Consider the following 21,546-nt stretch of genomic DNA (forward strand, 5'->3'; position numbering starts at 1 on the left):
GGTCGAGTCAACTGCCGTTACTCCAGCTTCACTCCATTGCCCATTTTTGCAACCCGTGCTTTCTGCATCCCTCATCCTCACTATCATGGATTGCTTCGAAGAGTGCCCAGCTATCATCATCATCAACCAGGCAGAGGTTGTCGACGTCGACAGAGACATGCTACCTCACAACGAGGCTTCATCTACTTCTTCAACAAGCGGCTGCGTCATCTCATGATTGCGCACCTGAGCGTTCGCTTCGCTCTCATCCTTCATTTTTCGAAGTACGTTTTCCTACCGATGTCGACGACGCCTTACTTATTCTTCCATCCACAGAATTATTATTCGGCTTTCTAATACGTGAATAACTCACGTCTATATTCGTACAACAGTTTTGGATTGGAATGTCGACTTTGTCGACGGTGGTGGTGGTGGTGGGAAGGGGAGATCCGGATGTCCGGCTTTTTTTGACTCCATGGCGATACCCGCAAACCATTCGACTTTCGCGACGATTAACGTCTTCTTTTTATCATTATTGGGAAGAGTGGGGAATTGCACGTTGTAAATATTACTCTTACACCTGCACTGTATTGTTATCATTTTTCGAGGATTCCTGCTTAATGGCACGGAATTTGGTTACCAACGCGATTCGAATTGAAAGTGGTGATCTTGCATGATTTCGAATTCTGGTTGAAGGGGGCCTAGCTACTGTAAGTCGGCCTCTGGCGTCGAACGAGCACCACCGTCGTGAAGAATTACGGGCGAGCATTGAGTACAATCATAGACAAAAAGGACACCCCTTCGGTTTTGCCCTCCGCACTGGTGCGATCCTTACACTTCTTGCTTGTCTGCGTTGGTTAATGAGATTGCAATGCCTTCAACTGTAATGCACGTAGATAGAACACAAACCATTCCTCTTCAGAGTAACATCTAAACCATCTTCTTTGAACTTCTGAAGGATTCCGATCTGGCCTTCGACTTCTGATTCTGTCCAGTTATCTTGATCGATGACTAACGACAACGACCGTAACCCGACACAAGTACCCGCGTTCCAACGCACATTTATGATATCTGTGAGCCTTTCGAGTAAGGCTGGGGTATCCTCTCCACCGTCCTCAATAATCATGTTGAGTACCGCCAATCCAGGAAATAACACATGACTCCATCCGTTCATTTTAGACGTAAATGAACGTTGAAAACGTAGGTTTCCGGGGTATCTGACTTTGACAGAGAGCTGGCGCAGGGAACAACCAGAACGATCGCTAAACTCGTACAGCGTCTGCGAGAGATGATCTGGATCGCGGACATACAAAGAAAGTTCTTCGAGGACGGGGCATGTCAGGTACAGTAGGAGTGTCGGGGATGAACTCTAGCAAGACAGTTCCAGTCGGCGTAAGTGATTGTGTGTACAATGTAGTTCAAGCTCCTCCCAAGGGGAAGGATCGTAGAAACTTGCTATGTAAGTTTCGAGCAACGGGGATTTGGCAAGAAGATATAAATGACCTTCAATGGAAGTCAGGAAATCGTGGCTTAAGTAGCGCATCTGTGACCACGGAAGAGACGGCAATACGTCGATGGGCACGTCGGTGACGGTCAAGACCTGGAGCTTTGGCGGGATAGACAATGCATCAAGCGTTTTGCTATCGAAATGGACGCCTTCCCCTAGTCCTTCACAAAGCGAGAGGTCAAAGCTGACCAGTGATGAGAGCCTCCCCTTCGCCTGCCGTAGTCTACGGCCGCCTAATTTGCATGGGACGACGAAACTGGCACTCCTCCACCGCATGGAATGACCGACCAACATGTCGAACAGTCCCTGCAAGACATTCCAAAAACTGGACTTTCGATCACCCCAAAGTACTTTCGAACGACCGCGGTGGGTGTTGCCGTCATTCACGATCAGCGACTGCAAGGAATACCTGACGTCCAGTTCCTGATTGCCGGTCAAGACCAATACTTCCTCGAGGATTTCAGGGAGGTAGGACCGACGGCTTTCGGGCTGTAGATGAAGGGATTCGATTGCCAATGCAGTCCAAAGAGCAGGATATGATCGTGAGATATCCTTCCAACGGCGACAGACGTGTCCCAGGGCCCAAGGGCCTCGTTTCGTGTCAAAAACATCATAGTGATTATCGACCGTTTGCATAAATATCTTTTCCAGAATTTCAGTGGGAAATGTTCGGATGCAGGACAAGATGCCTTGGTGAGTAGTGTCATATTGCTGCAGGTGTCGACGCTCATTAGTGCGTCGATTTAAAAGCAGTGACACTGGCGATCTCTTCATCGTATTTGGAAAGTTTCTTGAGATGGTCTGGCAAAAACTCTGCTACTGCTTTGGTTTCAGTACCAGATGGAGGATCGTTGGTAGAAAGGAGGGAAGCGAATGGAGAAAGAGGGTGGTCAGGATGAAGGAAATCCATCGTAAGAAGGTGATTCTGTAAAATTGGTTCAGACTCTTGACTGAAGAATTAATTCTTAGAGCTGACCTAGACTCTCAAACCTAGATGGGATCTGGCCGTGTTTTAAGTTGAGCGGTGGTGGCCGTGCCACTAAAATGAAAACCATTTCGGACCTTCGGGACGTACCTCCGACCCTCCGTCTTTACCTGCAGGTTACTACGTGGACACCACAATCGAGGGTTCTCCCACAATGCCTAGGTATGTCGCTCTAATTTTATTCAGTATTATCCTGAAAATGTATAGTGAAAATTCCGGATATACTCAGCGCTACAATATCGGTCCAGTCCTTGTCGATCGCGCCAGGTCGTATGGACATCTCTTCCACAGCAATGACCCCCCTTCACAATCGGATCGCACTGGCCTATTAGAGGCGCTAAACACTGATTCCTATCGTCTCGAACAACTAAACGCGTCTGGGGAGCCTGCTGAAGTTGATAAAGCTCATCTAAAACGGCTTATTGATACCTACCGGTCAATTCTCTCTCCTCTTCGAACTTTCCCTACAGAACTTTTGGTAGAGGTTTTCAAACACACGGTGGAAGATTTCTTCCCTGTATTTGACATGTCACAGAGTCCATGGCTTCTGGGTCGCGTCTGTCGACGTTGGCGAGCTGTTTCACGCTCTAGTGCTGAACTTTGGGCGTCCTTATCATTGGAAGGCAGCCCTCAGCTTGGAATGCCAGAGAATGAAGAACATGTTCTTCTCAATATTCTTGAAGATGCTCTGAACCTATCGAGGCGGAAGGATCTGTCCATCAGATATTCTCTGAGTAGTGTTCCTCTGGACACTGACTCCCAGCTCATCCGCATCTTGATTTCTCAGTCATACCGTTGGAAGGACGTACATTTTTCCATTTCTCCTGACCTCGTTCCTGATATAAGAAAAATCGACGGCCGCCTTCTATCCAAACTCGTTCGCCTTCATCTCGCACCATGCGGATTGGGTACGTTACCCGAAGAAACGCTGGAACCATTCCTCCTGGCTCCAAGTATCCGCGATGTTACCCTTCATCTTGTTGCTCATTCCTTGTTCTCGCACCCACCTCCATGGCGACGTCTCATTCATTTTCGAGATGATTATCCTACTACCGTCGGTGACCATCTCACCTTCTTATCCCAATTGAAAGGACTCGAAAGCTATGCGACGCCTTGGTGCATCACAACACGTGGATCAAGTAGTCTGTCATCGACCCACATCACTCATGAAACGCTGCGCTCGCTGAACATCAAAGATATTGATTTGCTTCAGTATCTTGTATGTCCAGCGTTGCAGATACTTTCGGTGACTATCTTCGAGGTGAAGAGATCGGAACCGAATCTATTGAATGTCTTCCGTCAGTTTTCTAGTCAGTCATGCAACCTTCAGCATCTTACACTTTTCGTACCTTTCATCGGACCGAACTACTACTCCATTATGGGCGAACTTTCTACCATTCTGTTTCCACAATTGCACTCTTTCACTCTGGTCGTAGTACCTCACAGACCTTTCCAAATACCCCCACGATCCTTCCTCTTCTCCGCTGTTGCCTTCATCGAGGCTCGATGGCATCCTGGTACTTTGTTGCGTCGCGTCGCGATAACAACGGGTCTTGAGAATGTTGAAAGTGATCTTCTCGATCGTTTGAGAGCGTTCAAAGGGGAGGGGTTGGACGTGTCCTACAATGGGAAAGGTACGACCAATAGCACATATTTGGATGACCGTATTCGCTGATATGGGTATTCGCTTGCAGACATCCAGATATAGACTGTGAAACACTACCATTCCAATAGATGGTCGGATGTCCGCCTGCTCAATATTTTACTGCTTTGAGTATTTAAGCATACGATAGCGTCCCCACTGCAAATGATAGATTAATTTCTTTTGATGTTATATATTCATGCCATCGCTCTCGGGTACCGTTTTAGGATCCCCGAATCCGGATACGCGTCAGAACAAGGTCAAGGAACTGGTCGCATTCTCCTGACAACAACGTTACGTGACCTCGGCGTGCAAGACTGACGCGTGGTACCTCTGGCTCGAGATTTTCCGTGGCCCATTCCACGCCCTCAGCTTTGACCCCCAGTTTGCTGTTTCCACAAACCGCCAGGCCCTGCAAGCATTCATTATAGTATTGGCGCTTGTAGGTTCATGCTGGAGGTGCCAATGAATGCAGTCAACGATAGCAGCAACGACCCTATCACGTCGGGGCTCAGCGAACACTGTGGCTGGAGGCGGCCCCAGAAGTGCCACCCCCTTCTCTCGACCAGACGCGATGTCAAGAAGAAACCAGCGCGCCGCTTCTTGAGAGGGGTCGAGACAGACATAATCTGTCATCCCATCACCGGTATTGAAATTTAGTTCGAACTGGGGATGAGCGGCTCTGACGGCGTCTTTGGTGTATAGGACAAATTCAAGTTTATGAGCGGGACATGGGATAGCACTGTGGCCTAGCTGTGTGGCGAGTTTCCAATAGGTAGCCCGGGGTAGAGGGGAGGAAATAATGGCCTGCACGTCAAGGTCGCTGATTCCCGGCTCGTATGCGCCATACGACGCAGACCCGAAAAGGTAGACAGCGACAAGGCAGTTGGTCAGAATATCATTGAGGGTCGCAACTAATTTCGCAATATATTCCCGCTCTAATTGCGGAAGCGACTCGGTCATGATGGTTTCCAATCAAGCAATGTCGGCCGCCACCGCTGCATAGAAACTCGCATTCAAATACAAGGGCAAGGGACCGGGGGGGGGTGGATATTCAATTTTTTCTGTATTTGCATTCCACGGAATCCTATCCAACAACACGAAAACCGAGGTGACAATGTGATATAGTAGACACAATGAAGGCGGATAAATGATAAATCTACCAAATACATAGTAATAGGGATATTGCAAAGACTGTAAGCTACTGTGCTCTCTGTAGAGCCGTAAAAATGAGAGAACGTGAGGAAGACTGGCCCTAAAAATACAGTTTGAGAGTGGTGGTTGCGCATGTGGTCGTGGTGGGAAAAGGGTATCGCCGTTTTGGTCACCATCATACAACATCGGGTGTATTCGCTCCAACTGGCTTTGGTAGGTCAACCGAGTGCCTTGGAATATTGGAAAGGTCCAAGGTGCGCGGTGGGGCGGCAGGTTCGATGATAGAAAGACGACGAACAGAGGAGATCTCAATGGTGAGGTCCTCCTGGGAAGTGTATTTCGGCGGTGTCGAGGAAGATGAATCTGAGATCACGGAAGAGGAGGAAGAGGCGACAACAGACTTGGGTGCGAAGGGGTCCTTTGCAGGACTGTTGAGGGCACCGCCCACATCAGCAAAAGAGTACGCGCCAAAGGAGACATCGCCAGAGAACGACTTTTCCTTGGAGTCGTTGGAATGTGACAACGACATGTCGGTGAAGGACTCCAAAGAGTCGTGCTTCTTGACGACCTTCTTCTCGATGAAGACAGGTAGACTGCCATTGGCACTGGACGACCATTTCGAACTGTAGCACAGATGTCAGCAAATATCCTATTAGTAGAGTGTACCCTACGTACCCAATAGTCGTAGAGCCGAGAGAAGTGCTGGTGACACGCTTGACAACCGAACTAAAGGCGGCGCGATAGTGCTTCTTAGCTTCGTCCGCGAAGCCAAAGAGCAAGAAGAACACGAAGGCGCCCATGACAACGAACCACCGCTGCAGGTCGATCAGCGTTCCTGTTGACACTGACCTCCAGAGAATTGACGGTATCTGGTCCACACGAGAGAAATCGTAATGTACATTCTCCCAGCTGATCCAGGGCTGCAAATTGTGCGTGTTCATTACGAGAACGTAAGTTGCGAGGGGAACCGTCAATATGAGGTCCACGGATGCCATGAACATAAGCCGGTAGTAGCGACTCGAGCTCAAGTTCGAATGAGCAGACAGGACTTCCTTGAACTGCAAGCGGCGTCGGTTAAATGCAATGATGGTCAGAACTAGAGAGATCATATGATGAGATACAATCAAACGATTAGGAATGATAGCAACATACCACAATACACCGCCGAGACACAACCGATAAGAATGGGAGGTAATAGGTACAGGACTACTGCGACCCAGGTCTGATAGATGGCAGGGGCACAGCCGAAATCACCATAGATGTTGAAACGGTTCCCTTGAGGGATGTAGGCTAGTAGCGTGGTCAGATCCACATGTCCTGAGAAAAAAGGGGTCGATGTAACACACCGATAATCATCTCAAACACTGGCACACCAATACACATCGCTAAATCAATGATGATCGCACGGCGTTTCTGCAAAACGCCTTTAGCGCTCGATCAACATCAAACCGCAGGATCAACCCACCTCTTTCTTAGAGTGCATGACCGTATCCGATGTTGCGATATAGTATAGTCGGCGGTTGATACACAGGGAACAGACAGGAATAGCGACAGTCAAGGCGATGATATACCGAGTCGCTATAGAAGGTTAGCTATCGGAAATTTCTAGGTAGTCCGACAGGACTTACAGATATCACACCAAACAGGTGCCCAATTTATAGCATTCCCGTTCCAGACGATGGAATTGATAAAGTACATCAAACACCCGACTCCGACCCATAGCATATACGAGCATGTCCCAATATTCCATGCTAGCGATGTTTGTTAGTCAACTTCTGAATAAGAATAGGCTTTTTTTGGCGCACCTTCCAAATGCCAGGGTAGCGGAACCATACTGATGATGAAGCCGACAAAGGCGAAGATGGAGAAGACATAGTTTGGGTAGGCCATGGCGAGGGTTGGTCGGGAGGAGCTCCTGCGCGACAATAAAAATCGGTGATGGGGAGGTGAGAAAAAAAAATCACTCACCGCCTGCTTTTTAAGAACGAAAACCCGGTCTCTCTCCTTGTACGCGATTTGGTGTATCCCTTGTGCCATCAAAGTCTGGAGACGCTCAAGGACCAGGCCGAATCCGGGCATTTCCTTCAGTCCCAATATGGAAGTCCCTTTCATGATACTTTTTGCAATCATGAGTTCCGTCATGGGGATGGTTACCGATTAGGAACTTACTTTGTTGATACGACCTATTATGGCAGAGTCATCATCGTACGGCTTCGATGGAAAATGACGATATGAGTAGGTCCCAGGGTGATAACAGGGACCATGCATCCTTGCTTGCCGATGGCCTCCGATACAAAGTAGAATCTTGTTCCTAAGATATTCTGCGCAGTCAGTTGCACCTAGGCTGGGAGCTTGGGCATAATACAAGGCTAAGGAACAAGTTGTTAAGGCACTCGGACTTGCATTTTGAAAAGAAAGACGCACTAGATTGATACTGAAAACAAAGACTTTTCGTGGCGGAACAAGGTTGTCACGGGGAAGACAAGCTACTATCCATAAGTAGTGTATGAAGCGATGTCGGATCCATTGAACTTCCTGAGCGAGGGTCGAGCAATCGGTGACGCTGCAGTCGAGAAGGGATTTTCGAGGGGATGGTGGAGGTAAAAAGAGATACGCCAATCCCTCTATTGTCCACAGTTATAGCTGTAGGCCAATCCACGTCCCTATTGTCTTCTATTGTTCTCCTCAGAGCCAATGACAGATCTCTCTGTAATCGGAGCTGGAATCTTATCAGGCTGGTTTTTGTCTCCCGGCCCGAGGAACTGAGGGCCCAGACCCGGAGAATCGGAAGCAAAGGATCCTGTCGTTCCTTGCGTGTGCCAAATGCCTGAGTCCGTCGCACGTCGTTCAATGAAGCGAAACTACTTTTAGTTGTAGTAGTTGAGAAACAAAAACCAACGATAGTCTTCCTGCGTATTCCGACACCAGTGCGGTTATAATTACCTACAGAGATAATTGCTCAAAAAGATCACAAATACTAAAAGAAAAACATACATGTGATGCACACAGAACATCCGTCCACCGAGAGAAGTATTCGATCGCGGCTGGCGAATAGTGACAAATGAGATCCGCTTGATACGTCCGGAGCGTCTCTTCATATGGCATTGTATGTGATCGTTTCAAGGCCTGCGTCATATAAGAAGTACTTAGCAACCGCAATTGCGAAAAGCAAAGAAGGAAAGGTGAAGGCACCATGAGAAGAGAGATCTTAAGATCATACGGGCGATGAATGTTTTGAATATTCCCTTCCAGCAGGTCAGGCTTCGCGAGATCATTGATGAAAGGGTGATTCGGTCTGGGCTTCTTGACAGACACGTTGTCGTCGCAGAGAGTATGCTGAGATCATATAAAATACTGAAAGTGAAGGCGGAACGAGGGAGCCAGGAGGACGTGAAAGAGGATGGGCAAAGCGTGGCAAGCACGCGATGCGGGAAGACGCGCCTGTGGCACAAGATTTGTGTCTGTTTGTATCTAGTGGCTGCCCTTGGCTTCTTTCAGACACTCTGCACCCGTTGGACAAACTGCATGTAGGATTGGCCCGCCAAGTTTGATTCTGGCGCCGGAGAGCATCGATGGGAATTAGTCCTTTTTCTTGTCTGATCGACGTTTACTGAAGTCCAGATAGACTGAAAGATTAGGGGTTTTCTTTTCTTTCCTGGGCCTGCCTCGGTTCATCTCCCTGAAAGATTGGCCTTACCTTGTGATAAAAACCTACTAGAAAATACGATTTTTCGATCAGAACAAACGAAGTTATCAGTGACGACCCCTAGAATCTGAATCCAGTGCTATGTGACTCAATCGAATTCTCAAGTCTCGCTATCCTCAAGACCATTTCTTTCTTCCTTTGGCACCCTATCTTTCAATTGGACGAATGAATTTATCTCGTCTGAAACTTCTGCCCGATTCCTGAACTGCAAGACAATGTCTGTTCGAATCGGGCTGTGCTTGTAGTCATCTACACGCATATAAGATCTTGGTCGTATGGAAGTAAGCTTCAGGAACGATGGCGACAGTGTTCTACAGTCCTTTTGAAGACCCTCAGCACCCTCCGACGACACCCCCAGAATACAAGACCGAGGTTGGTAGCAATTTAACTTTTAACATGCCGTATTGACGTTTAACTTTAGCATGTCGATCCATTATCATATGATGATCACGTCGAACGACCGAAGAAATCCTGGTTACTTCATGGACTTTGTTTTGCTCTTCACGCAGTCCTTATCATCCTTCATACTCTTCTCTTGTTTGTATGGTTCACACGCTTCGAACACAAGATCGTCGTTCCAATCAGACAAAAAAGCAACATAATATCTACCGCCATAGTTCAAGTTTCTCAAATATTCGCAACTGTAGGACTTCTCTTTCCCAAATTGGATCGATATCTTGACTCTTACTTTGTAGATATATCTATCCGTCCTCATTTTCATCAGCCAGCAACTAGCGACGCGTCGAAATCTGCATGCGAGACAGACACTAACCGCGACGCATGACAATATGTCCGCGTGGACTGGTCTCGGAGCAGCGCTGATGGCTCTTTGGCGCCAAACGACAATCGCGGCGACCGTCGTAGGGGTATTCCTTGTCTCTGCATATTTTGTGTGCGTCGGGGTGTTGCACGTCACTGCTCCAGCCCTTTTTAGCCTTCAGCCGTTCAACACATCACGCCATTCTGTGATATCTACTACTCTTGGACCACCTAACATCTCCATAAACAACCTGTACGTATCTAACTCTGCATCTTTTCGTTGCTATGATAGCTGATGTATGCCTTCGTACGTTAGTGGGTCTTCCAATCCCTCAAGCTTCTGGCTGGACTCCACGCCAGTAATTCCGTATCTGTCTCATAGTGATCGCATATCGAAGATCGGTCTGGAAAATGGAACGCTATATGATGTGCTCTCAAATAACAAGGGGGAGGGTGAAGTTTTTGTTAACGCCCTGACATTCAATGTCACCTGTGGATTCGTTGATGGCGCGTCAATAAAACCAATCACTAATACTGGAAACTGGTCTGTCGATACCGTTTACGATGATCACGTCCAGCCTATTCCTGTGCTCGGTGAGTTTGAAGTTCAAGCAATGGAAATATCGTTTCTCACCGTCGTTTCCATAGCTCCCAACACTTTCAAGTGGCTGCCGTACTACAGCTACAATTTCAGGGATCCCGTTAGTCAATGTCTTATCTGGTGTCGGTAACAATTTTGATTATTGATTGTCTGTACGCAGTGGCGTCATGCGGTTTTCTACACCTCAGCAAACATCACTGACTCTCATGGCTCCAAAGGCAATCTTGTGGGCCTGAAACCGCCTATGCAGCCAGGAACGTATATGGACTCGTCACGGAGTGAGTCCTATAGCTATCTATCCCTTCTGTAGCCTAATACTTGAGTAGAAAACGTGAGCTACTTCGACGAGGCAATCGTTTATACAATGCAAGTCATAGGTTGTACTGTCACTTTGATCAACCAAACTGCCACCGTCGACGCGCAGTCTCATCTCCTTCAACGTATCTATCCTTCCGGTCGCAAAATATCATCCACCTGGTCACAGTGGAATCCTGAAACTGTCCCTGCAAACGCCACTGTATCCTCCTCACCAGATGGTGTTACTACCATCTTTGGTCGCGATGCCCCGACCGCTACACCCAATCCTATCGCGTCGCACAACAAAAGGCAAGACCCGCCTGCTGGAACACAGCCGACGCAAGCGCCTCAACCTCAAAATCCAAATTCTCAGCCCGCGAATCCCGACATGAAAGCAGGTGAACCAAATCCTCAGAATCCTAATCGACAACCCGCTGCTCCTGCGCAGCCACATCCCGCACCACAAAACCCATCCACCCAACCATCAGAGCCTGCAGGACCCACTCAGCAACCATCTAATCCTCAAGCTGGGCCAAGCCCTCAGAATCCTGATCCACAACCCGTTGCTCCTCCACGACCGCCGCCACCGCCGCAAAATCCCAATCCTCAGCCTGCCCCTCCGTCTCAAGTGGCTCCTCCACAAAACCAGCAAGCGAATCCACCACCTCAGTCAGAACCACAGCCGCAGAATGCAAACCCACAGCCTGCGTCAGAACCACAGCCTGCCCCCAACCCGAATCCGAATCCTGCTCCTCAGCAGCCGGGAACTGATAATCCGTCGACAACTATTGGGAGCTCGCAATCAAGCGGAGACGGTCAACAAGGACAGGCTGGCGGTCCCAATTCTCAACCAACTAGTGGTGATAACGTTGCTCTGAACTCTCCAACAACCGCTAGTGGGGATACTGTTACTGGTGATCAATTCGGGTCTGTTTCATGGTACGACATGTCGAATGTCTTCCTTGATGTCGTACGTTAAGCTCTTTCTTTGTGTGTTCAATAAACTCACGCACGATTCAGTGGTGGAATCTCTTCGACCAGGCTGCCACGAGCCGTTTTCCATCGACTGACGATTGTCCTGGGTTCCCGTGGTCGAACCCCGACATTTGCAATCCCCTAACGGTGGTCGAGCAGTATGTATAGCTTGACCATTCCGTAAGCTTCCAATTCTGAATCGCTTCCCATAGATTTGTCATGGAAGACCTGGGCCTTCATCCGATACTATTAGATAGTCCTGTACGGCCAGCACCCGTCGTCACCCTACACGGCCTGGAGAATTCGCTCGCGAGCGCGACGGCTGCTTCATACTGGTCTGGTTAGTCATGATACATCTCATTCGCATTCTACATTGACATGTATCTACAGCCCTGTACGCGAAAGCCGGTGGATTGAAGAACGATGATCCTTACAATGTGGAGAATGTCAACAACTACCAAGTGGCAGCAATGGCGGGAAATGCAACCATCACCTATCCGTATACTGCAATGAGGCTCAATGTTAGTTTCAATTCCCTGCATTGGAGTCACTCTTCTTATGCCTCTCCAGATCAATCTCATACCAGTAGCCGTCGGTCTTGGCGCTTCCATCGGACTCTTAATCCTAGCTTACCAGCTAGTTGGTAAACCCATTGCTGGAGACTCCGGCGTCGATACCATCGGCGTTTTGCAGATCCTATGGTTGATGCGCACAAGGCCCGACTTGCAGCGCCTGATATCTGAGGTAGACGAACCGTCCGTGGATAATTTACGGAGGACTGCGATGGTCACTACGTCGATGCATTCGCATGGAGAGGAGACGAGGGCGCTTGCGCCTCAGTAGTTGGGCTTGAGTACTTTTTTTTCTTGGGATATTGGGGGAATCGTACTGATATTTTGATGGCACAACATTATTATAACCATCGCATTCGAACGTCTGTGCAATGTGCCAAAACATGAATACAATTTCTCTTATAGACAAATCTGAAGGAAGCTTCTTCAGCGTGGCTGAGTGCAACTTGTGCAATCTGCCCGCTCCTCACTGTGACCAGTTTAATAGAGACACTTAAGACCTGCATTCAACCAGACTCATCTCAAATATCGAATGCTGATTATTATTTTCAGTGTACCTTTTTAGATCTGGAACGCCTGATATGTTCTGCGACCAGTTCGCGTCGACAGATGGTTAAGTTTTTCCTTCCAGAGTTTAAATTGGCTTTCTTATGCAGACAGGTTTTTCCTTAGATGTCTGAATCGCCTTGTTCTGCACGCGAAATCGTGTTCTCGGTGGCATACCACTACTCAGAGCTTGAGTTAACTTGTTAGTGTTACTTGAGTCCTATCAATACTTCCATCTCGAGGAATCTGGACGCCTCCGTCCGGTGGATAACGTCGGTCCCACCACCTGAATAAATTAATTTAGTACCGATGCATGGACACGAACACACGACCTCTTGATAAAAATCACATATGTACAACAGCTAGGTGAGTCAGTTGCTCTGTCACAGTCTTTTGCGGAGAAAACGACAATTTCGTTGACTTTCTCCCTCCGTCAATTATGTCTTTGTCGGATTGTTTAACGATGAGAAATGTTGAGCAACGAAAGATCCACCATCACGAAGGTAGTGTTGATATCCCTCAGTTCAACACCACCAATTAGCCAATTCCCTTCAACAGATGACCGTCCAGGGTTCCCGTGGTCAAACTCCGAAGCCTGTAATCTATTTAAAGACAAAGGATATAAGTAATGATCTCAGTCGGGCACAGCGAAGGTGGAACGACTGTATTGAAAGGTACTGTACCTAAAGACAAAGGATATAAGTAATGATCTAGTATGAACGAGTGTGAGTAAGTTATAAGCTAGAGACAGTAAGGTATACGTACCTCAGTCGGGCACAGCGAAGGTGGAACGACTGAGGTACTCGGGTATCGACGGTTAAGCTATATAGTGATCGAGTCAAGGACAGGAGGTAAGATATATATAGTAAGTAAAACGAATGACGGGAGAAAGATAAGGAAACTTGGTATACTGTACGGATATCCTCCAACACTCCCCCATATCCGTACTATGCCACAGGTGCAATGTTGAGATCGTCAAGATAGCCATGATGAGCATCCCGAGGGAGAGCCTTGGTGAACATATCGGCCGGGTTTGAATTTCCACGAATAAAATCGACACGTAACTCGCCGTCTTTGACTCGCTCCCGAATATAATGCTCGCGGATGCGGATATGCTTCACTTTATGGTGGGCCCTCGTGTTCGTTGTAAGCGCAACTGCCCCCTGGTTATCACCATACAGAACTCCTGGGCGTGGGTGTGGTAGCTTCACCTCATCCATCCATGACATCATCCACATCATTTGTTGGGTGGCACGAGTGAGAGAAATATACTCGGCCTCAACGGTTGAGAGTGCTACAGCAGCCTGGTGTTTCGAACTCCAAGAGACAGGCCCCCCAGCCATGGTGAAAACATAGCCCGAGGTCGAGCGAGCGGTATCCCGGCAACCTCCGTAGTCAGCGTCAACGAACCCAACTGGCATCAGTGGTTCGTCTCGGGAGAAAATGATCCCATAGTCCATAGTCCCTTTGATATAGGCGACGACATGCAATAGTGCACGCCAATGGGCCATCCCTGGGTTAGTCTGAAAACGAGCCAGAAGGCTCACTGGGTAACAGAGATCGGGTCGAGTTGCAAGCTGCCCCCACATAACTTGGCCCAAGAGACGTCGATACGGGTACTGAGCCATGTCGTCCTTCTTGGCTTGGGTTGAAGGGCATTGAGAGCTATCGAGTACAATTCCAACAGGCAGTGGGGTCGAGCGTACCGTGATGTATTCAAGGCCAAAATCCTCAACGACGTTCTCCCAGTACGGTCGCTGAGAGAAAGATATAGTCCCGGCATCGAGGTCCTGGTCGATTTTCATCCCCAAGAAGTAGTGGTTCTCCCCCACATCCTTAAGCTCCCATTTCTCCCTCAACTCCCCTTTCCTTCGGCTAGCCTCATCTACGCTTGAAGACACCCCCCACACATCGTCGGTATATGTATCTGTGAGGGTATAATTGCTACCTGGCTCGCCAATCGTTCGTACACATGGGTCGGCCTGAGAAGTCTTGTATCCCAGGTCGTCGTATGTCTTCCCGAGTGTCTCGAACCAGTCATGACCGCCTTGCATCGTCCCATAAATCGTATGAACCAGCTTGCACACCTTCTCCTCTTGTCCTTCGATGACGTATCCTGGTGGTTGGCGCATGTAGATGTCCTCCTTTGTCTCGCTGTTCAGGTAGGCTGATACGAAGTCCACTTGCCATAGGTGTAAGTCGAGTTTGGTGGCGATGGCAGCAGACATGCGAACGGAGTCAAGGCGAGTGACGGCAGCCCAAGTCTCGTTATAATCCAGGCCCCGTTGCTGCGTATAACCCTTCCCTACAAGTCTTGCCTTATCCCGCAACCACTTTCCATCGCCATCCCACTTCATCCCATAGACCCATTTGCAATCCATTATATTAGCTCCCTCTGGCACGTCGACAAGGTCCCAAGTGTGCTTCGTCATGTGCATCTGGTATTCAACATCCATCGCAGCCTTCCAGCATTCTTCATCAACCCGCATGGCGTCTCGATAATTCTTTGGGATATACGAGTCGGGCGCGTTCTCAGCTGCAGCCATTGATGCTCGTGGTCTTCTGCTGTTAGTTGCCCATTCATCTCCGCGGTCTCGAGCATCGGCTTCACGTTGTTCGGATAATAGAGACTCAGTAGCGTTGTCACTAGGGCGAGTTAAACGTGACGACCGGCGTAAAACTGGTTCCGCAGGAACTGATGGAGTCGTTGATGGAACAGAGGAAGTAGGGGGAACAGAAGCAGGTGTGGTAGAGGGCGTATTAGACTCCTGCACAGTGAGTGGGACTTCTGTCTCAGTCTCCCCCACACTCACAGTGCGATGCGCATGCCCCTCGTCAAAAACAACGTCATGAGAGATGAAGACACGGCCCGATTCATCAAGCACGCAGTAGTTTGACCCTGCATAGCCCAAAAATATGCACTTCTTCGATCGATCATCCAATTTGCTTCCGCCATCCACCAGAATACCGCCCGAAGTGGGTTTCTTCGCCCAGCAAGTAGCCCCAAAAACACGTAGAAACGAGACGTCCTGGCGACGGCCTGTGAACGCTTCCACCGGCACCTTGCCAGGGTGACGACTGGAAGGTGCGAGATTCCGTGTAAAGATTGACATCGATGCAGCCTCCGCCCAGAAACGATCCGGCAAACCTGAGTCACTTAATAAAGCACGAGTATCCTCCATGATCGTGCGGATTGCCCTCTCCACAAGACCATTCTGCGCCGAGGAGTGTGGGGCAGTCAGCTCCAAAATAATCCCATGCTCCGCACAGTACTCGGCCCACTTAGACCCCGCGAACGCCCTATCAGCTCTCATGCGTTTAACCTTCCGCCCTGTCTGAGTTTCAGCCATCTTCCGGAACCTATCAAAGGCTGCCACGGTCGTCTCGTCTGACTTATCAGCCAGGAATTCCCCCACCTTGAACGATGTACCACTATCCACAATGACCATCATATACGTCTTCCTGCTCACCGACGCAGTCCTCGACGGCCCCCACAAGTCTGTAGCAACAAGGTCAAGTCCCCCTACATCAGGGTCCATGGGTTCATCAAATGGACGACAGGTCTGGCATGCGAGGATGCAGTCTTCACATCGCCCGTGGAGGGAAGCAGACAGCCTGGTCTGCTAGATTTCTGTTTGAAAGGTGTTAGTTGACAGTTAATTGTGATACATCAGGAGTGTCAGTTTACATCCAGCCCATATACAGTAATTCCATCAGGATGACAAAGTGACTTAGTAAGCTTCCCAATCTGTGTCAATTATGGCATCATTAGAAAAGAGGGCAATTCCGGGAATTGAACCCGGGACCTCAAAAATAAATCCAATAATTTCACATGACTTTCTCGAGCAGACATGCTAACCACTACACCATACTGGCATTATATATATCTTTTTCATCTCTATATATACCCTCCCTCCCTTAACATTTATGACCTCATATTGATGCCCTCCCTTTGCTCCGCTCTGGTGCGCTCTTTTGCCTTTTTAGGCTCCCCAAATCAGCCCATCAATTTTGGCTGGATCCAGTGGCAGTGCCGCATTTTTAATACCCAAAATAGGGGCTATTTTCCGGTCAAAATAGCTATTGGGCTATTCTCAGGCTACTGGCTGGGCCAGGGGATGGCACTATAATCTGTATAGACATAAACAACATAAAATAGAGCCCTCTAATGATGCATAGGAGCCCTGGATAGTGGGATAAAATGGTAATATAATGAAAATCGCATAAATATTCGCTTTTGGGGGCTGCTGCATGCATTGGATCGGCTGGAGGACTTCACCAATCGATTCCCTGACCTTGAAAACACCCAAACGACCCCTCCACAGTACTTTTGGCACACTTTATTCCTGGAGATAAACGAAAATATTCGCTTTTTAGGGTGCAGCATGCTCCAGATCGCTTTGAAAACATTACCAGTCGATTCCTATGCTATAAAAACCCTAGAATACATCCTTCTTTGTAATATAGGTCCAGTATAATACAGTATAAAAGGGGGTATTAGGGGGCATACATCGCTTATTTTGTTTTTCGCACTTCGGATGGCCTGGGGAGCATCACCAATGGATTCCCTGATATTAAAAACCCCAAAAAGACTCCAGCCTTCATTTATAGGGTCTCAAAAACGACAGAAATAATGATATTACAGTTTAGGAGGAGCACATGTAATAAATCCTATTTCTGGGCTTCGGACCACTTCGGAGTTTTGTCTATTGTGTTTATTGACCTGAATAACACTCAAATGACCCCACAGGACAAAGGAAACCATCAGAAATACAGTGATAAAAAGAGTAATAGGGGGATGGAGGAGACATACCTTATATTTCGCATTTCTAATAGTTAGGGAGGGTATTCTTGTTATATAACAGACTAGTATATATTGTACAATGGTGTGTACGAATCCCCATGGATATCTGAAATGTATTGAATGAGATATGAGCAGATCATTCTGTAAAACAGGAGGAGCACATCCCATATGTCGATGTTCTGCTCATTCTATGGCCTGGGGACCATCGGATTCGGATTCCTTGACCCAAAAAACAGTAGAGGCACCTATCATCCATAGGAGCCATTTTACCCAGATAACACATACAGCCATATGTAGCTACAGGACAATATAAGTGACAAATGAGAGAACATCTTGTACTTCGGAGTTTGGACATCTGAATACCATGGATGATAGGTGGCCCTACTGTTTTTTGGGTCAAGGAATCCGAATCCGATGGTCCCCAGGCCATAGAATGAGCAGAACATCGACATATGGGATGTGCTCCTCCTGTTTTGAATTGCTCTCTTTTCTAATGATGCCATCATTGACACAGATTGGGAAGCTTACTAAGCCACTTTGTCATCCTGATGGAATTACTGTATATGGGCTGGATATAAACTGACACTCCTGATGTATCACAATTAACTGTCAACTAACACCTTTCAAACAGAAATCTAGCAGCCCAGGCTGAAAACCAGGGAATTAGTCTTAAGGGACTACTGGTGGCCCAAAATGTGAAGGGATGTGGAAACTTACATGTGAGGGTGCGAGGCATGTCAGAGGACAAAGACTGATACGCAGCGAAAGGCAGCTCTGCTACATCCCAATGCCATACCATCCCGACCCTGGGAACACATCTCAGTCGACATGATCACTGGGTTTCCAGAATCCAAGGGCTACGATGTGGTGTTAGTCATCATAGACCGATTCTCAAAATACATTGTGCTGATCCCATGCACGAAGGAATTCTCGTCGAGCGGATGGGCCAAAATCTTACATGACGAGATCATTTGTTGATTTGGCATGACACCCTCCAAAGTCATCTCTGACCGGGGGCCCCAATTCATATCAAAATTCATCATCGAGCTGTATGCAATGATGAATATTCAAGGAAATCCGTCAACAGCCTATCACTCTCAGATGGATGGACAAACGGAGCGGGTTAACCAAGAACTCGAAAAATACCTTTGAGTCTTTGTTAACCACAAACAGGACGACTGGAGCAAATGGCTGCAGTGGGCAGCATTCGCTCACAACAATCGCCAACACTCTGCAACAGGCTTTTCCCCCATCAAAATTGTCTTTGGACGAGATGGGGAAATTCACCCAACTGTGGTGAGGCAGTCGGAAACACCATCAGTAACTGACTTCGTCGAAAGCCTCCAGAGAGTATGCAAGCAAGCGGAAGACTCTCTGAATAAAGCCGCCGAAGTTATGAGAAAGGCTTACGACAAACACACTCGTCCTGCACAGGAATACCAACCAGGCGACAAAGTCTGGTTGGATTCAACCAACCTTCACCTTCCCCGGCCGGCAAAGAAACTAGACAACAAACACATCAGCCTCTTTGAAGTAATCTCCAAGAAGGGGCCCTCTGCATATGAGCTAAAGCTACTGCCAGGATGGAGAATCCACAACAAATTCAATGAACGATACCTAACTCCGTATGTCCCCCCGGAGTTTTCCAACCAGGAGAAACCTCCGCCACCCAAACCGGAACTTGTGGAAGGCAAGGAAGAATATGAAGTAGAAGAGCTACTTCAGGACCACGACCGCGTCGTCGGTCGAGGACACAGCCGGAGGACCATAATGGAATATTTGGTCAAATGGAAGGGATATCCAGTGGAGGAAGCCACCTGGGTCAAGAGGAGCAATCTCGCCCATGCCAAAGAACTCGTCAAACAATACGAAAACAAGGAAGACCACGTAGAGGATCACGATTTGCGACACTTGGAGAATGAAGGGGGATGTATAACCATATCATCTCCTGGCCCTTCAACTGAAAGCTCAACACTCTTTCCAGTCGGGAATCATACCGATCCATTATCCTCTAACGAGCATGGCTTTTATTCATCGGACATGGATGAAGACGTCTTTGAAGACGAGTGTTCCATGTCTCCTCTAACAACTCAGACCGACCCCAGCTTCCCTCAAAAAGAATGGGGCATGTCTGCTTGGGAACAAACCAAGGAATATGAATGGGATATGGAATCTACTAACTCCCTCGAATCAGGGAGTGAATACATCTAAAGGACTGTCAGGACGACAGTCTTAGTCAGGGGGTATTATTATGACTTTACCCCTATTTTCCTTATCTTATCTTATCCTTATCCCTCGGAACCCCAGACCTACCTATCTTATCTCTCGGACCCACGATATTCCGCCGGCACACTCTTTACCCGTTTACCCGGTTGCCATCACCCCAGTTCACAGCTGCCGCATCCCAGATGACTGACGACCCGCATGCACCATCACACTTCTCTTGATGGCATCATGCTTCTTAGCAGTTGGACAGGAGTCAACCACTAGTCGAGGGCGGTCTATGGGATACAGCCTATTCAGACAGAGTCCCACGCAGATGCAGGTGATATGCGCTCTTTACTCTCATTCATCAGGAGTACACTTCTTTTAGTGTCCTCGCTCCTCATTCGTTGAAAAGCACACTTCTCGCTGCACGTGCCCTTGTAGTTACTATTCTTAGTACAAGCCTAACATGTATTTAAGCTAGCCTACGCTGTGGCCTTAGACCCCAGCTTCGGCTAAGGTTATATACTCCTAACTCTTACAAGCTCCTTGCTTTCGCTATTAGTGATGCCTAACTTCGTATAATCTACCAAGGCCTCTCTAACACTGAATCACCGAATGCAAGTGACAGGATAGAGACCAGCCTTGACTCAGATTAGAGTTAGTGCTTAACACCAGGACTGATAGCTCTGTGTGCCTAGACCTGTCAGTCACTAGAGAACGAGCCTGCGGGTGTCGGGAGAGCACCTCTTGGCAAGTGTTTAGTGAGCTCACTATAGAAATGAGACTAAAACCGGGAAGTCTGACTCGGATGCTCAGTAAGGTGGCAGTGGCAATGTGCTATGCATGTAGGAGTCTGGGTACTGCATGACATTTGTAATTCTAATTCCCCTGTAGTATAAGTAGGCTGGTTACAGTAGGTAGAGGCAAGTTTTGAGCCCCCAAGTTCCCATGCACACATTGAAGGCAGTACTGTAACAAAGGATCAGTTTGTGACTTCGAGCTTTGCGTAGAATTAGCGAGCTCACTCAGAGAAATACGAGATACCCTTGAGAAAAGACTTTTTGTGCACTTAGTTCTGAGAGAATAAGAATCAGTGAAGCTGTTCTGTTCCATTGAGTGTTGATAAGTCCGTTCGGAGTATGTTCTGAAGAGGAAAAGCGAGATCTGTTCTGTTCTGTTCAGTCTGTTCAGTTCTGTTTCTGTTCTGTCTGTTCTGCATCAGTTCTGTTTCGAGTTTCTGTTTTCTGAATCTGTTTCCAAGCACTTCTGAAGTGTTCTTGAGTCAAGATCATCTGTTGAAGTTAGTTGGAGAACCCCTACATACAGTTGTGTAGTGAGCGGGCTAAGTCAGTGCTTGCCTGTGGTGTTCTTTTAGCAAGCTCACTAAAGTTTCGGCATGTATTGCCTCTGTTTCTGTCAGGATCAGTGTCCCTTGTGTATTATAACTCAACTCTGCCTTGAAGGTTGCGTTGTGCCAGTGAACGACCTTCCTGTAAAATTTCCTAGACTTAGGGATTCATTAGAGAAAGCTTAGCTTCACTAAGAGCACTGAGAATAAGAGAAACTCTTTGAGATATTGAAGTATAGTGAATCACATTAGAAATAATCACTCCCCCTAGAACTTACGAGGGTGATTGTAGTTTGTGTAGTTTGTGTGAGTGGGTGTGTGGGTTTTTGAAGTTCGCCTTTTAGCCCACTCACTATTCCACAGGTGCCCACAGCCAGCCTCTTCACCGGGTAAATGATTTATTTCTTGGTTGGTCTCATTTCTACCTAGTGACTAACAGCCTAACAGCTGGAGTGTGACTGC

The 21,546-nt window shown here is 47.9% G+C and overlaps 5 protein-coding genes and 1 pseudogene across 6 annotated transcripts; 2 read left to right on the forward strand and 4 right to left on the reverse strand.

Annotated features, from left to right (window-relative positions):
- Positions 1-1,002: 1,002 nt before the first annotated feature.
- Positions 1,003-2,590, reverse strand: EV420DRAFT_983296 (uncharacterized protein). The gene is made up of 2 exons (XM_060484254.1): positions 2,463-2,590; positions 1,003-2,411 (listed from the first exon to the last, which is right to left on the reverse strand). Exon 2 carries the CDS (start codon positions 2,258-2,260, stop codon positions 1,349-1,351), a length of 912 nt encoding a protein of 303 aa, XP_060325389.1. The 5' UTR covers positions 2,261-2,411; positions 2,463-2,590; the 3' UTR covers positions 1,003-1,348.
- Positions 2,481-4,371, forward strand: EV420DRAFT_983208 (uncharacterized protein). The gene is made up of 3 exons (XM_060484253.1): positions 2,481-2,633; positions 2,679-4,105; positions 4,166-4,371. Exons 1-3 carry the CDS (start codon positions 2,626-2,628, stop codon positions 4,177-4,179), a joined length of 1,449 nt encoding a protein of 482 aa, XP_060325390.1. The 5' UTR covers positions 2,481-2,625; the 3' UTR covers positions 4,180-4,371.
- EV420DRAFT_1622678 (uncharacterized protein) lies at positions 4,191-5,076 on the reverse strand (the record flags this gene model as incomplete). Its single annotated transcript, XM_060475839.1, has 2 exons — positions 4,191-4,272; positions 4,478-5,076. The coding sequence occupies 2 exons, from the start codon at positions 5,074-5,076 to the stop codon at positions 4,191-4,193; spliced, it is 681 nt and encodes a 226-aa protein (XP_060325391.1).
- On the reverse strand, positions 4,972-7,158 carry EV420DRAFT_1721211 (putative pheromone receptor; the record flags this gene model as incomplete). The annotated part of the gene is made up of 7 exons (XM_060479758.1): positions 4,972-5,891; positions 5,944-6,364; positions 6,421-6,558; positions 6,615-6,681; positions 6,734-6,846; positions 6,897-7,019; positions 7,074-7,158. The coding sequence occupies 7 exons, from the start codon at positions 7,156-7,158 to the stop codon at positions 5,444-5,446; spliced, it is 1,395 nt and encodes a 464-aa protein (XP_060325392.1). The 3' UTR covers positions 4,972-5,443.
- A 1,877-nt stretch (positions 7,159-9,035) lies between these two features.
- Positions 9,036-12,560, forward strand: EV420DRAFT_1721221 (uncharacterized protein). The gene is made up of 11 exons (XM_060479759.1): positions 9,036-9,346; positions 9,396-9,617; positions 9,670-9,986; positions 10,050-10,327; positions 10,382-10,434; positions 10,495-10,612; positions 10,661-11,601; positions 11,652-11,764; positions 11,819-11,946; positions 11,997-12,127; positions 12,177-12,560. The coding sequence occupies exons 1-11, from the start codon at positions 9,272-9,274 to the stop codon at positions 12,447-12,449; spliced, it is 2,649 nt and encodes an 882-aa protein (XP_060325393.1). The 5' UTR covers positions 9,036-9,271; the 3' UTR covers positions 12,450-12,560.
- A 3,942-nt stretch (positions 12,561-16,502) lies between these two features.
- On the reverse strand, positions 16,503-16,600 carry EV420DRAFT_t244 (annotated as a pseudogene). Its single transcript has one exon. The product of its transcript is annotated as a tRNA-OTHER (tRNA).
- Between the last annotated feature and the right edge of the window lie 4,946 nt (positions 16,601-21,546).

The sequence above is a fragment of the Desarmillaria tabescens genome (genome assembly GCF_030435595.1).
Source record: "Desarmillaria tabescens strain CCBAS 213 chromosome Unknown EV420scaffold_51, whole genome shotgun sequence".
Taxonomy (NCBI): domain Eukaryota; kingdom Fungi; phylum Basidiomycota; class Agaricomycetes; order Agaricales; family Physalacriaceae; genus Desarmillaria; species Desarmillaria tabescens.

Bases quoted from the DNA above. Each gene is read 5' to 3' on its own strand.
- EV420DRAFT_983296 (XM_060484254.1), bottom strand. From the start codon at position 2,260: ATGAAGAGATCGCCAGTGTCACTGCTTTTAAATCGACGCACTAATGAG.
- EV420DRAFT_1721221 (XM_060479759.1), top strand. From the start codon at position 9,272: ATGGCGACAGTGTTCTACAGTCCTTTTGAAGACCCTCAGCACCCTCCG. The intron at 10,435-10,494 runs GTTAGTCAATGT...GTCTGTACGCAG, and splicing joins GCTACAATTTCAGGGATCCC to TGGCGTCATGCGGTTTTCTA. The intron at 12,128-12,176 runs GTTAGTTTCAAT...ATGCCTCTCCAG, and splicing joins ATACTGCAATGAGGCTCAAT to ATCAATCTCATACCAGTAGC.